The sequence below is a fragment of the Vanessa tameamea genome, chromosome 8, assembly GCF_037043105.1.
Source record: "Vanessa tameamea isolate UH-Manoa-2023 chromosome 8, ilVanTame1 primary haplotype, whole genome shotgun sequence".
Lineage (NCBI taxonomy): Eukaryota > Metazoa > Arthropoda > Insecta > Lepidoptera > Nymphalidae > Vanessa > Vanessa tameamea.
The window spans coordinates 6,835,503-6,851,581 of NC_087316.1; the positions used below are offsets into that span (position 1 = coordinate 6,835,503).

At 30.6% G+C, this 16,079-nt stretch overlaps 1 protein-coding gene across 1 annotated transcript in view; it reads left to right on the plus strand.

The window, feature by feature from the left end:
* Window positions 1–16,079, plus strand: part of LOC113399940 (uncharacterized) — a 97,000-nt gene that overhangs the window by 1,283 nt on the left and 79,638 nt on the right. Inside the window, exons 2-9 of the mRNA XM_064215681.1 lie at window positions 13,489–13,550; window positions 13,759–13,960; window positions 14,173–14,277; window positions 14,366–14,482; window positions 14,586–14,717; window positions 14,790–14,905; window positions 15,037–15,286; window positions 15,773–16,038. Of these exons, the coding sequence (XP_064071751.1) occupies window positions 13,494–13,550; window positions 13,759–13,960; window positions 14,173–14,277; window positions 14,366–14,482; window positions 14,586–14,717; window positions 14,790–14,905; window positions 15,037–15,286; window positions 15,773–16,038 (1,245 nt within the window). The 5' untranslated portion in view covers window positions 13,489–13,493. The remainder of the gene's footprint in view (window positions 1–13,488; window positions 13,551–13,758; window positions 13,961–14,172; window positions 14,278–14,365; window positions 14,483–14,585; window positions 14,718–14,789; window positions 14,906–15,036; window positions 15,287–15,772; window positions 16,039–16,079) is intronic.

Sequence of the window (16,079 nt, forward strand, 5' to 3'; positions counted from 1 at the left end):
GAGGAATAGGGTTTTATACACAACAAGATACAAGTTATACAAGTATACAAGTTATCAATACACAATGTCGATAGTTATTAATGTACTCAGAACTGTGAAAGGGCTTGTATAACAAAACATTTTGTTTTATTGTATGGAGATAATGCTATATGAGTTAGATAGAGATTCAAATAGAAAACAGATCTCATTAAATTACTTTCAGCCAAATGAATAGCATATTTTGTTTGATGTTTAAATGTTAAATTTAAATTTTGTGATAATATATAATCAAGAACTTGATAATAACATAATATATATTTATATAGCTAACTTTAGTATTGATCGTGTGTAAAGTTTTACTACTTAAGCGCTTCTGCATTTCTAGCCTTATATTTTTTTCTTGTAGAGTACAAGGCTCATTTCACACTCCTGAACCTTTTCTCATCCTCGCCCACGTTATTTATCATATTGAATATACATATGTGGTTTGGACTTTGGATTTTATGTCAATATCTGAGTCAGTTTCTCGTTTTACGTATAATATGTTTTTTAAGTAGTTCTTTTGAAGAAGAAATATTCGTCATATTGGTGAGATGTAATGTGGTTTATTTCATGATTGCAATTGAAGTCCCCAGTGTTCTGGATTTTCTTCTGTTTGTAGAAGCTATTTTTTTTAAGAAGATAGATTCATACAATATGTTGGATTTTTTTTATAAAATAGTTTCAAGATATAAATATTTACGAAATGCCAAATATAAAAACTCACGACAATACTTTGTATACTTTGTTTGCTATGATAATTTTTAATATAGGACTCAAATTATCTTTCTTGATATTAAAATATAAAACCGTATACATATATAATCTATCAATATAGCAAAATTAGGCAGTACAAATATTTGTAAGGGTTGATAGGAAAAAAAGTTAAAATATAATAGAAAATCATGCTCACATTACAAACGGAAGTGTTAAAAATTAATGGATTTACGAAAAACAGCGAATCTGATTTAAATAGAACTTTCACATCATACCTTAGTTTTTTGAGTGCCACGATTTAGTTACAGTGTTGGAATGTTGGCTAGACATTCGCTTAGCTGCGATATAATAGTTAATTTGACGTTGTGAAATTACCAATTTAGATCCCGGCCTTTTGTGGTGAATGCATGCAAAGATATTACAAAAACGAGCATTTTTGTATAATACAACTTTTAGATTATAATGCCAGTCCACAAAAATTAAATAATTCCAGAGGTAAACATCAATCAGCGACGATTATTCTAAAAATCGTCGACGGCCGCCCTAAGAGGGCTAAACCAGAAATTCAACAACCGCAGAGGGGTTCCCTATCGTCATTGCTTCAAAAAAAATGTTGACGCAACATCGTGTTGTACAGTTCTATTAATAATTAAATACAAAGCGTTGCAAAACCGTTTATTCGGTAGTCTTTTTTTAATTGCTCCCGGTTCGAGTAGAAAGAACTTATGCGATTGATATAAAACTTTTATTCCATTTTAGTTTACAGTTTCAGCTTTATAATATACATATAAAAGGAATATATATAAAAGGATAAAGAAAATATAAAATTATCTCTACCACTTTGTAATCCAACTTTATTAGACTTTTTTAGAATAGTTCGGGCGAACAGATGAATCGAACTAGCGAATGATGATATATCATTGCCTAAGAAAACAACAAAGGTAAAACCATTATTATTCTACCCGGGTCAAATCGGGATGGGTAGCGTTAATGTTTTTTTTTTGGATATAAAGTCGGCAAAGGAAAAAAATAAATGACCTTTACAAGGATTCCTCTAATTTAACAAGTAGCAATTACTTACTAGACTTATTTTCATTAAATTAGAGGAATCCTTGTAAAGATCATTTAATTTTTTATGGTAAACCTTACAAGCAATGGCGAAAAATACTCGAAATGTTGATTTCCATGAAGTTTAGTTATTACTTTTCAAAGCTTTTCGCCCTTTGATAGTTTTAAAAATTATATAACAATCGATGACATTATTCTTTTCCTATTATTATTTTCTTTCTAGATATCTAAAAATGCGAATTTTGGTAAAAATGAAATAAAAAATATGTGTTGTTGATCTTGAATATTATTATTATATTTTTTTAATTAATTCATAGAAATTCATAGAAATTGATTCAATATAAAATACTGGCATGAGCAATAACTTTTGTCATCAGTTAATGTCACCAATGTCTCTTTATACTTATTAGAAGCTCTAAATCTAATTGAAAAAACATAAACTATATTGATCTCAAACTTAAAAATATAAAGTTTTTACGGTAAACTTAATATTAGACATCAAAATAATCTTTTATATCAGTTATGTATGAAAAAGTACATATAGATACGAACATACAATTAATTATTTTTACTATTCACATCAATTAAGCGTCTTCAAATACATATATAGCTGATTTTGACACAGGCATCTCCCAAGCGCCTAAGTTCCAGGAACTTTGGCGCTCACGAAAGGCGGAGATTGATTTGATTAAATAGATAAATAAAATACTTAATATTATTATTACTGACAATTATTACTGACGTTGTGTAGGTGTATTAACCTCTACTGTTCATACAAACTAATCGGTAGGTAGCGGTCTATTACATGGAAAGCGTGTTTACCTTCAATTAATGAGTCATACCGGAGCTCAGAGTTTGATGTCACAGAACAGATATTTATAGTTCGAAATAACCAGCGTGTCAAAATGTCAAGAAATATAAAAATCATACTTACTTGCAAGTAGACTTTATTTTGTCTGTGACATTATGTATTTATGCAGCTGCGTCTATACAAAAACAAAATTGTCATTTTTTGTGTTGTCGATATACGTCGTTGACAAAAGTTTGGGTAATTATTAAAATCCTGTGACGATTGTGCTATCTTGAAATAATTTTATTATATATTTCTTCTGAAAGGAGTGCACTGAGCCCTTCCCTGGGATAGTCATTACCCCGTAAAACAGTTGCAGTGTAGTGTCTGAAAAATAATTGATAAATCAAATCAAAACAAAACTAAAAGGAAAACAAATTATACTATAACATAGAATGAGTAGCAAAAGTTGATATGTTTTTTTTTTATCGTTTTAGCATCAAAGCAAAAAAAGAATAATTTAATCTGGTTAATGCTTCTGATCAAAGCACACGTCATTGTCTCTCCTTAAAAAATTTCGAGCACGACTGTTTAATGCATTTAGTTTTAGTTATTTTGCTCTGAATACAAAATAAATTAAAATAACGGAGAAACAAATAAATTAGATATTATTCCTAACGTAACAGAAACAGACGTCAATTGACGTCGTAGCTCGCTAGAATTCAAAATGTATTTAAATTGATCCTCATAAAAAATGACAAAAATATTTTTTTTTACTTTTAGTGGACTTGCAAACGGTTAAAACAAACTTAGTAATAGAAATTTTATTAGAAACGGACTATCATTATTATATTCTTTACATTTTCGATAGATTTTAAATAAGGAATAATAATTATAGAATAGATATAGATAATTTTTTTTTTATTATTGTTAGCAAAATTAGATTTATATCACAGATAGAAATTAAAGTATAAGGCTTTTTAGATTTGATGTAAATTAGTATTCAATTGTGGTTTAGTTTGTAGATAAAACAATTGAAAAGTAATAAAAAATTGACTGCGTAGGTTTAGGCTGTTAAATCACAACACGATACGTTGACGCTACTGGAATAGCCTTGGCTTCGATAGTTTACCATAAATGAATATTTAGATAAAATATTTTACTCTGTTGGCGTGTTCATTGTATTTATCTGTCGTTCAAATGTGACTCACGATAAAATATGCTAAAAAATATGAGTGGAGTTTCATATTTAAAATAGAATGTATGGTTACTAGATTATTTTATACTAGCTACGCTTACCGACTACGCTAAAGTAGAGAATGAGTATTTGACCCCATATTTGTTTAAGTAATAAGATATCCAATACCAAATCGCCGCAGCAAATACAACCAATAACACTGTGAGCTGTAAATTATGAGTCGTGGGTGTCTAATTTAATATTTATAAAATATAAAATAAGACACCCACGGAGATCCAAAATAAGTAAAAGTACCTATATAATGTTTTCTTATTTCCTCTAACCTATTATTACGGACAACGAATGATTTAATTGTTGTGATGATGTCGTTATTTGGTCATAGTTTACCAAAAATCTTAAATCATTACCTAATAAAGTATCAAGCTGAAGTACCTACATTATATTTGTTCCGTCGAAGCGTGGTGCCGTTAAACAAATGCTTGCTCCAAGGCCCCTTTGTTATTATTGCAAACTATTCCCACAAACGAGTTAATTGTAATCAACTGCAGATCAAAAAGGTTTTCTTTAGCATTTCGACATGCCTACTATTCTTAAGTCGTTGAGAAAAGATATATTAAGTACTCAGTATCGTAATCAAATCTTTTGTTATTGTAACATGTTTTTTTACATCAGTATTACTTTTCATATGATTTCTCTGATTTTAGATTCATTCTTTTTGCATAAGCGCATTATTATTGTGAATCCATAGACATATAAGTACCTACTAAACATATAAAAATATATGTTAACTTAATTTATTAATTTATGTTACTATTTTAGAAAAGTTACCTTTTCAAATTTTTATCGCATGTATAGAAGCAAGAAAGATGCAGGAATAACGAAATAAGCGGCAACTAACGATAGTAGGGATAGGGGAATTATAACACAGATGTCGTAGTGACTCCGGCGTTGAATGAGTGAGCACCTGTTGCGCCGGTGGCCACTCGACCGACGACAACGCCCCGTTATGTCATTCCATTCCAATGGACGCCCGACCCATACTCTCACGCGTTGCCATCAATCTCCCATGTCTGTGAGAAATTTTATATAAACGATGCTTTTTCTTGATGAGTGTCCATTTGTATAATAGTAGACCTTTGATTGTTTTCTAATATAATTTCCTTATTAATTTTTTTACAAGAATAATTTTGCGTTCTCATGCTCCCTTTAGCCACAGGTATCACACGTATCACTTTTTGACAGGAAAGAATGTAGAAAATACTTTTCTATATTGAATAGTTTTTACCCTATTATTTATAGTAATCAATACATTTGTTGTCAACAGTTGTATTGGTATTTACTTAGTCCCTATTTTCGTGTATAGCAACAATTGATATAGTGATAAGTATTTTGTATCGCGGATAAAAGATCTTTACCCGTCTTTTTTCCGCGCCATTGAGTTACTAAATAAAGAATAGATTCTGATTTTTAACTATTGTGCTAATCATACTTTGATACGTTTAAGACAAGAGTTTATACTTAACGTATATTTTTTGTCGATTTTTTATTATTCATTAAAATATGTTTTTTAGAGTAAAACGTAATTATCTTTAGTAAAACCAATTTTAAGTTTTTTGGCCTCTTATAGATAATCGATTCTTGATTTGGATGAAATTTCATATAAAGTGCTAATAAAATGTTACATATGTATATGTATTATATTAAATAATTTATAATATTCTTAGCAATAACATTAGCACAAATGACATTTTTAAAATTAAAGTGTGTAAGACAAATATAAGATTTATTTTAAATCGTTACTTTAAAAAAATCTTATATTTGTCTTGTAAGTTAATAATTATATTTGAATGGTATCATTCTAATATTATAAAGAGTTAAGTTTTTTTCGTCCGTAGTGGCTCGTCGTTCGTTAGTGAATAAACTTATTATGAAATTGCTATGTTTAAAATAAATGGGGATAAATTGACGATAACTTCAGTTACGGACGAATAGGTCGATTGGCAAATGCTTTTATCTCCTTAGTTAAAACCTCTAGGTAAAATCTTAATTTACGCATGTAAAGTCAGGATGGAAAGTTAGTAATATACAAGTATAATATAATCAATGAACTTTTAATTATTCCTGTCGCGATCGTCGATCGACGACGTCGTCGTCCGCCGTCACCGGAACTCAGTTACACATGAACGACTCCTTCTCCTTTAATAGATGCCATCGGCATAGGAACACGCACGATGTGCCGCCAAATGCCAGTACTCGATACAGCAAAACGATTTATTTATGAAATATTATCATTGCGCCTATTTCCGAAGCTATAAAAATAAAACTAGACTGTTTAGGAATAATTGATTAATCGGAAATTAATATGTTACATATATAGGTATACCGTCAGTAAATAAATATATTATTATTTTCGATATTTAGCATAAAGCGAGAATAGTAAGATTCATTTTTAAAAATTATCATATTATGATATTATTATATACTATGTACACCCCTATCTTATTTACCTGTTTCTTTTCTCTACCTTAAGGTTGCGTGGAAGAAATCGCTGTTTTAGCGATAAGGCCGTCTCTTGTGAATCTTTTTTGAATGTGACTATGTATGTGTTTATTAGTGTACATTAAAAAGTATTTTGATTTGGTTTGATTTGTAAATAAAAAATAATAAAAAACTATTATGGGATACCTTTGAAGTAATATTTTCACTTATTAAACCGCTTGGTCGACATTTAATTTAATATCTGACATATTAAATTAAATGTCGACCAAGCGGTAGAGGCATTACTCTATAAGTATAACCCATCTACATAATATGAATCATTGTAGCAAGTCTTAAATAGTGACGCACATCCGTTTTTTTTCTGTACTTTTTTAACCATACAATATTTGAGTAACTACAGTTTAACATTGTGAATTATAAAGACAGGATTCGCTTTTGTTTTCAGTTTATTATTATATAATAATACTTCTGTTTCTGTAGTTTTCCATAATAATAAATTATACTCTTAATTTCTGTCTGCCACTTGCGTAATAGTGTTTTACCAAAACATTTTAATTTATATATCATTCATAGACGTCATTATATTTAAAACAATACATATTACAATTTACATCGTGTACGTTCACTTGAAATACTCCAGAGCTATAATATGATATGTAATCTTAAAGATTTACTAAAACCCACGAACTTCTCTCGTTATTATTAAGTAAAGAAAAAAGATTAAAGATAAAAATCGATCCACTTTAAATTCACTTCAAAATGACACTCATCATATTTGAATCATTATGTTACAGTGTTGAATTAAATGTAATGCTACTACCGGAAAGTAGATTCTACCGAGAAGTACCAGCAACTACCGGCAAGAAACTTAAAAGTTAATGTTTTCCACCATTTTTATTACAGATTTTACTTTGCATTCATATGATTACTTGGTGTATTAGGTATTGTGCAAGCCCATCTGTGTAGTAACTATATATTATATATATATAACTATATATATTCTACCAAAAAGCAGCATTAGGATTGTGTGTTCCAATTTGATAGATGAATCAGAGTCAGTGTAACTACAGGCACCAGGGACATTACATCTCTATTTAAGGAATCGTTAAATTTTATTTACGGTGCCAATGCCAAGTGGTAAACACTTACGATCAGGTGGCCCTTTTGCCAGTCCGCCTACAGTATGCTATAAAATATAGAGAATTTTCTGGGATCCGTTCTATGAAATTTACAAAAGTACAAGCTGTAACTTCAAGCAATCGTCGCTTACTAAGTTATTTGAAAATGCTTTGTAATATATGTCCCAGTGAATACAATTGTCCAGATCTTGTCGATCAAATCAAATTAGGCACTCATCAAAAGCATTTCCGATCTTCTCTATTAATCAACGTTCCGCGATCACTTACAAAAAAATGTGTTACGGCTACAATAAGCATTTCACTTTTGTAGATATTTTGTACCTTGATCCAAGCCTCTTTTACGATTCTGATTCCCATTAAAACATATTTCTATATGAGCTTATGTAACGAATAATTTTGTTTTTTTTTTTTTAGTTTTGGCTTTTATTTGTGCCAAGAGGGCACAGATTATTTCGCCAATGTGACGAGCGAATAATTTAGTTTTCCTTGCACTTTCATGAATCTACATATTGCTTATTATTTGTATTTGTGTATTTGTATTCTCTGCGCCTTTCAAATGTTTTTTAATACTTTATTGAATTAATAATTTACTTTACTATATTAGTAAAGAATGTTTAAGTATTCATGTCTTGTATATATTTAAAAAGCTGTATTGTATGTTTTTTCTCCAATAAAAAAATATATTTACCTTTAGGTTTTCTTGTAAATGTATTAGGTTTAATTTATCATATCATTGCTTTGTTTATATTTGATAGGTCCTAATTTAAGGACCTTTAATTTAACATTATTTGTTTTTATTTTTTAAAACCTTCTCTTTATACTTCCCAGTTTATTGTATTTTGTTTAATAACTATGATGTTTTAAATATAAATATATTGAATGAAAAATACACAAGAGTACATAGATAGTACTGACAAAGATACAATTATATATATATCGAGACAAGAAGTTCCGCTATTGCTCTTGAAATAGTTTGTAGTTGTTTGTAGATTTGTCCCGTTAACATAAGGTGAGTACTATATGTACCGTAAATTTAATTGATTAATATCGAAAATATTGAAACGTTTTAAAAGTCGGTAATCGTATAAATCTGCGTTCACTCTACAAGGTTTAAATAACCGGATCGATCTTGATTACTTTATTTTGTAAGACAGTAATATAAATTCTTTATATACAAAGTTTGAGGCCATATACATGATTTTAAATATAACTATCGCATTAAAAATTAAGATATAAAGAAAAAATCTGGAATTTTCGGAAAAAATGAGCAAAAAATTAGCATTTAAATACTTGGTTCGCCGTCCTTTGCTGCTGGTTAATAAAAGTTTACGGATAAACACAATCGGCTATGTAGTATCATTTCTCAAGAGAGAAACTGGCGTATAGGCATTGTTAGCAGCCTACTTTCCGTACAAACCAGCGAACGACACGAGACGTGAAAGTGAATGGCGCAAGCAAGTTCATACGAACGCACGGACGCGCTTTACGCCCGATTTGTTCTGCACACGCGAACTTGTATATTTGATCACAATTTCGAGCATGACGTAATTATGATTACTTCACACGAATTTCTCTAGTATGCTTTGATGTCTACTCGAATTTATAAGTTGCAACCCTAACGAAAATGTATTACGGCAAAAATATATAATACGCCGAATAGATTTCTACTTATATATTAAGAAATATTTACTTTGATTATCGCTATTCGTTGAACTTACATACTCTTCTTTAATGAATGAATTAATTAATTAAAAATGTTGTGTTGTGTTCTAATTATTTTATAAATATGAGATATTGATATTAAACAACTTATACACTAAAACTAGGAGATTAGTCATTTCACGTCTTTCTACACGGCATTTGGACTTTTAATAAAGTCTATTAATGTAATAAACTTATACTTCTTCAATAGTATTAAAAGATTTAAGATTGATTTTTAATTGGACGCGACTTGGGCAAACGTGAGAGAGAACGTCCACAGACTCGGTGGCGTAACGACGTAGGCAAAATGGCTAGTGCCGGTTGAAAAATAAAAGCCGATTATCTGGTTCACCGGCGCGCCCATATTCAGCAGATGACAAACAACGGACTGATGACAATATTGATGAATTTAGTATCAGTTATTTTTGAGGAGGCTCGTCAAAGCAAATTTATTTACATATGATCGAATCCAAGAAGTAACCAACTAAATGTATATTGTAAAAATTTAAATAATAATCATCATAATTTTTCCTTATAAAGTTATTATTATTTAAAGTAATTTAAAAGACAATATTTATTATGAGTAAAGACTCTTTGGACGACTTGGTTTAATATGGAAATTGAACGAATTAAAATAGTCGTAATTTAAAATTTAAGTGACAAAAACATATATAAATATTTTATAAAGATAAAAAATGCATTTTATAATTTTTTTTGCGTTTTATGCATATTTCATGTTATATGTCAAAGTTATCTTTAAATGTTTTTAACAAAAAAAAACAAACAAAATCTGTTCTCACTATTTTTGTGAAGATGTCAAGGTTTTATTTATTGTTGGAGACAATGTAAATAGGATTCTGTGTATCCAACTGAGGTGGCCTTTACAGTATTATGTCATACTCAATACTTTACACACAATTAGAGACATGAATTCATAAAACCTTGTGCTTCATAATGTACTAAATACCTACCGTTTTGCACTATGGTAACGATGATTCGATGGGTCCTACGTAGTAAATTATACAGGAGAACAGAATTAAGTTTGTAAAAAAGCTATCTAAGAAGACTCACGATTGATTTTGGCTGAGTACATAGTATTCTTATCGAAATGATGATCTTTACTATGCTCGTGCAATAACGGTGGGTTATAATACATATTTTGAGAAGGTATTATATTGACATAATACTTTTAAGTACGTTTTGTGATAAAACACTTTCGAATTTATAATTATAAAAAATTAAGCAAAACAAATATGAATAATAAGCTTAGTAAAAGGCAATTTTTTTGTTTTTTAACTATTTTATATGTAAATATGTCAAACAGATATATTTTATATTTTAATCATTTTCATAGTAGGTATCCAGTTTTTTTATAGAAATGAAACAACTTACGGCCACTTTTCATTGTTGTAGTTAAAATAAAATCAGTTTCATCTTTATTTACAAAAGTTCTAGCAAAAGATATAATTCACGTGAAAGGATCATGTGTGGCATATCTTAAAATTTTGAGGGACTATGCAATTGTTACTTTGCAGTAATGCATGTATTTTGTCACATTATATAAAACTCGAAAGCAATTAAGATGAAAGACTGACAGATTAGTATTTTTATTTCATTTTAAGACAAAAACATGAAATTCATACTAATTTATCAAAGTTAAAGTTGGTACTTATATAAATTTTTAAAACCTTGACTTGATCTTCGACTGCGCGCTGCATCTTCTGATGATTAATTTTTGTACGTACACATTATTATGACATTCGGTTTATTGTGTGATTTAATATTGAACATCATAAATAGGCAAAGACAACTCTAATTTGGTTTATTTTTGGTTTGACATCATGCATTTAACATGCAAAATCAACCATCGTAAGAACAACTAGATGTTAATCGTTTATTTGTAAGTGTTAAATTTATGTTTATCTATGAAAATAAAAGAGTATAAACTAAAGTCGCTTCTTGTTTCTGCCTGTATCACCGCTGATTTCTTTAAAACCACTCAACATATATTTATTTTTATAATAGAAAAGTAATAAACGTGTTTGTGTATCTAAATTGTAAATATTTTGTACAATATGGCTGTTTTTGTAAACTTAAATGGCTATCGTTCGGGTAACCTTGGAATATACATAAAAAAAATATAATAGAAATATGTAGGTCTCTCGAAGACCTATAAAACTCACAGATAACATGTGTCTATTTTCTTATATTAGTTAAATACTATAAGGTATTATATATTTCACCAATTTAGTAATGAATTATGATCCTTATTTAAATACATACTGTCTTTTAAACTATAAAATTCGAATTAATACTTCGAAATTATATATTTACTTTATACCGTTCCCATATTATGTATAACGATAAAAATCGTTCGCTACAGAAGTATCCAAATTTGAATTTATTTATTTAACACATTTTGATCTATGTTTTACGACAAAATTAGATTCAGACAAATTTATTCATATTTCCCATTTATGATATATTGAATGATGAATGAAGCTATTAATAAATAAACCTTATAAAATGAATGCATCTATTTAATATTTTCTTGCTAAGTGTAAATTATTTATCAAAAACTTTTATAGAGCTATTCACTTACGAAGGTTATTCCCTCCACGTTAAATTATTATTAACGGTGCACATTAGTATGGGTGAGTGACACTCGTGCTTACAATATGGCTTAGTGTGCGTGAGAAGACTAAGATTAAAGACGACAAAGAAATACAAATGACATTATATTTTTATTATATTATACATGCCAATAATTTAACGTGCCTCTCCACGTTAGATAGCACCTTTGCGATTGTATAGATCTGTACAACCGTACGTATACTATAACCGCACCGCGAAAATAAAGAGGACACGTGCGCTCGCGATTCAACCTCTGCCTCAGCGATTGGTACGACCGAAAAACATGAATGGAGGAGTTCTTTTTGTCCCAAAATAGGGATAAAGTAACAAAATAAATTAAAGAGAAATATTATTTGTATCGCATACATTATTTTCATATAATTTCTATACCCTCAATTGCCTATAAGGTATCGTGTAAAGATGAGAAACCTAATTCACGAATGTAACGAACGTTCGCATGAGACTCTCTCGTAAATGATCAATTACTTTACAGGAGAAAACTCCCTTAATTTTATAAGTGTATGTTGAAAGACTATATGCAGTAATTAATTATTAAAGACATGAAGTGAAGTAAATTGCTTTAACCACGAATACTATCTGTGAGCACAAAGCGCGTGACATCATTTCTAACGTGTAAATGTGCAGTTAGAACGTTGACTTTAAGCACAGCTATTTTTACAAAAAGGGATATCACATAACTGCGATACTACTTACAAACAAATTTATATTAAACAAAATATGATCGTGAATATGGGAATTCAGGAATAAATATTGTAATCGTGTGTTATACAACAATTCATTACACGACAAAATTTAGCTCACAGTTACTTGACCTCGTACTTGTAACCTTCGCCTTTGTCGCTGGGTAAAATTTAATGGAAATTGCAGCAGTTGCGTGAAAGGCATTTTCAGTTTTAACATTGTTTTATTATATTGATAGAATTATTAGAAAGATATAAATACATTTTCATTGAAATTATATTGACATAGCGAATGCTCTGTTGTTTTTAATTTTTAATAAAAAAAAGTAAACAGGTAATCGTCTTTAAAATGAATAGTTCGCTCAACTTGCTCTTTTAAACATATAAGTATGTTAATTATATTATATTTATCATCCAATTTAGTACTTTTGTTTTATACAGTATAATAATAATAAACATACCTACATTCTTATGTACACACATTTTATTAGATAATTAATAGTTAAAGTGACAGCAATTTTGATATAAATTTACAAAAGGACGCGTCGTTTCGCACTACCGTGAATTTCCATTCGCGTTTGATTTCACTATAATTTTCTGCGCGCTCTTTATGATCATAGAACAAAAAATATCTGGATTTGTAAACATAAGAAAAAAAATCTTTATTTATAATTTTATGCGAGCTAATTAGGATATATAATAACGAAGGTGCGATCCCTCGCTATTAGATTCATAATTAGTTTATGACACATCGTGACATACTCAAGATGATACTTTTATGCTTTTAAGCTAATTTACTCTTCTTTCTTAAGTCTTTTTATAATTTATTTATTTTTCAATGAGTTCTGTTAAAATAACCGATGCTAATCTAGCCGCTACTGCTATCTACTTCATCCAAGCACACTAAAGATCGTAAAAATATTTTAACTGACTGATAAGGGAAGCGATGGCATCTGAAATAAACATACGTTAATTTTATTTACAAGGTATTAAGTTTTCTAATGTATTATTTTTTGGTTGCAGGGACAATGTATATAGAAACCCTACCGCTCGTGGTTTGGACGCTCCTACTAACAACGACACATGTAAGTACTTTAGATATAAACAACCCATTACATTTTTTTTAAATATTTATTGATGATGTGTTGTGATGTGATGATTGTCCTGGAAACTTTTATGTTAGAGGCCCTTGACCGGTGTCATTGACTTGCAGAAGTGTGAATACATTAAGGTTTATGTGAATTTTTAAAAATATCAACTAGTTTTAATTATTTTATTTGACTTATTTTACAGGTAGCGACGCAAAACCAGTATGGAATAGGCTTAGGAATAAAACGAGAAGTATTTTTCTTAAATTTAGAAGACGGCTACTTTGGTTGCCAAGTAAACGAATCGACACAAATATTACAATTATATGAATTATCAAAATTATGCGACGGTGTGCCAGATTGTTATAAGGCATCCGACGAACTTAGAACAGAATTAAAATGCTCAGGTTAGTGCGCTTCTTTCAACTATTTAATAAATCTTGATAGTACATACAAATATTTAGAAGAATAGTTTTTAGACTGACAATAACAGCAAGAGCTCATAACTGCTGGTCAGAGGATTGTATTTATTATCATATTCCACCTAATAACCATAAAAACCATAACTATATCAATAAACTTAAGGTAATAATAAAGTAATGACATTATTTATTAATAGATGATTGTACCAAAGACGACGGAGCGCGCTGTATAAACGGTGCCTGCCTAAATGGTGTTTGCCACTGTAACGATGGGTTCGGCGGATGTAACTGCCAAGAACTTGGTATAAATTTATAGTTTTACTATTGCTTTAAATATATCAATTATTTTTCAATTATACTTAATTGTGTCTTCATTTTATAATTTTTTAGACGTAAACGAATGCAAAGACAGGCCGTGTGATGTTTTCGCTCACTGTACAAACACCGTTGGTAGTTTTCAATGTTCCTGCTTCCCGGGTTATATTGGCGATGGTTTCACATGTAAAGGTACAAACTACATGTATTTTTGAAGAATAAACCTTAATAAATAATTTTTGTTTGTTATGATGTTTTATTAAAAATAAATAATATCATTTTTTTTTATTGTTAGACATTAATGAATGTGAAGATCCCGCAATCTCTGCGCGATGTGTAAAAAATGCTGAATGCTGTAACCTACCTGCTCATTTTATTTGCAAGTGTAATCGAGGTTTTGAAGGGGACGGAGAGGAAGAATGTCGAGGTATATTTAACTCACCTGTTTTATTAATGATATAGGTAATGTGTATTATTATCACTCTTACATATTTTATAGATATTGACGAGTGTCAGCGACCCGGAGCTTGCGGTGTTAATGCGATTTGTCAAAACTATCCAGGAAACTATACCTGCGCATGTAAAGCAGGGTATACAGGAAATCCTTTCGATGGAGTAAGTTTACGGAAACCTACGCTATAATAAATATAATATAAAAACAGACCGTAAAATTTATCGTATTTTAAAATTAATGAAAGTAAACATACCTTTTCACGAAACGAAAATAATTCTATAATGTATAATAGTGCGTGGACGTGGATGAATGTGGCAACATCGGCGCATGCGGCGATGGTGCAATATGCCGCAATGTGGACGGCGGCTACGAGTGCAGCTGTCCACTTGGTCGTGAGGGTGACCCACGAATTTCCTGTCTCGATCATGATCAATGTGCACGAAATCCTTGCGGTCGAGACGCGCTCTGCGAGAACTTGCCTGGCGCTCATCGCTGCTCCTGCCCACCAGGTTTTGAAGGAAACCCTGACGTACAGTGTACCGGTAAGGTTCTTAGCCGACACGCCAGTAGGTCTGACCGATCTAATTTCTTGACTATATGTACTAACGCTTATTGTACTTCTAATCTATTCTCGGAGCGAACCGAGTACTACCGTAATAGACGCGCGGTAGCTTCACGCTTATACTAATCTAACCGATCACACCATTGATACAACAATATCTATGACAACTAATAATTTTCAGCTTGACAAAAAGGAGTGTCATTGAGTTCTGGTGGCTTGATAATTTCCCGACGTACGACAGAGGAAATGTGTTACTCGTTTTAGGATTTCATAGTATCGAAAATTTTACATACGGATCTGGATCTTTGATTCTTTTGAGAACTTTCTTCTTTTCTATCGTTACATACTTCCTGTGTGCTTGTATTTTCTCCTTCGAAGTAGCTGGTGTACCTACTGCGTGCGTATAAAATCTACAATAATTGTTAGATGGGCTATATAATAAGAAATGAGTTATTTGTTATACCAGACGTAGACGAATGTAAGAGTAGCAAGCCCGTATGCGGCGAACACGCCGTGTGCACCAATACTGTCGGCAGCTTCGTGTGCACATGCAAACCCGAGTACACAGGAGATGCCCGAGTAGCCGGTGGTTGCCATGACGTTAATGAGTGTGAAACTTTGGAACATCCTTGTGGCTTGCACGCGATATGTGAGAACACCAATCCAGGATATAATTGTCTCTGTCCCCAAGGATTTAGAGCAAAACCGGATCCTCAAATTGCATGCGAACAGGTATAAAGAAAAAAATGTTATTGTGTGTTTTTATTTATAAC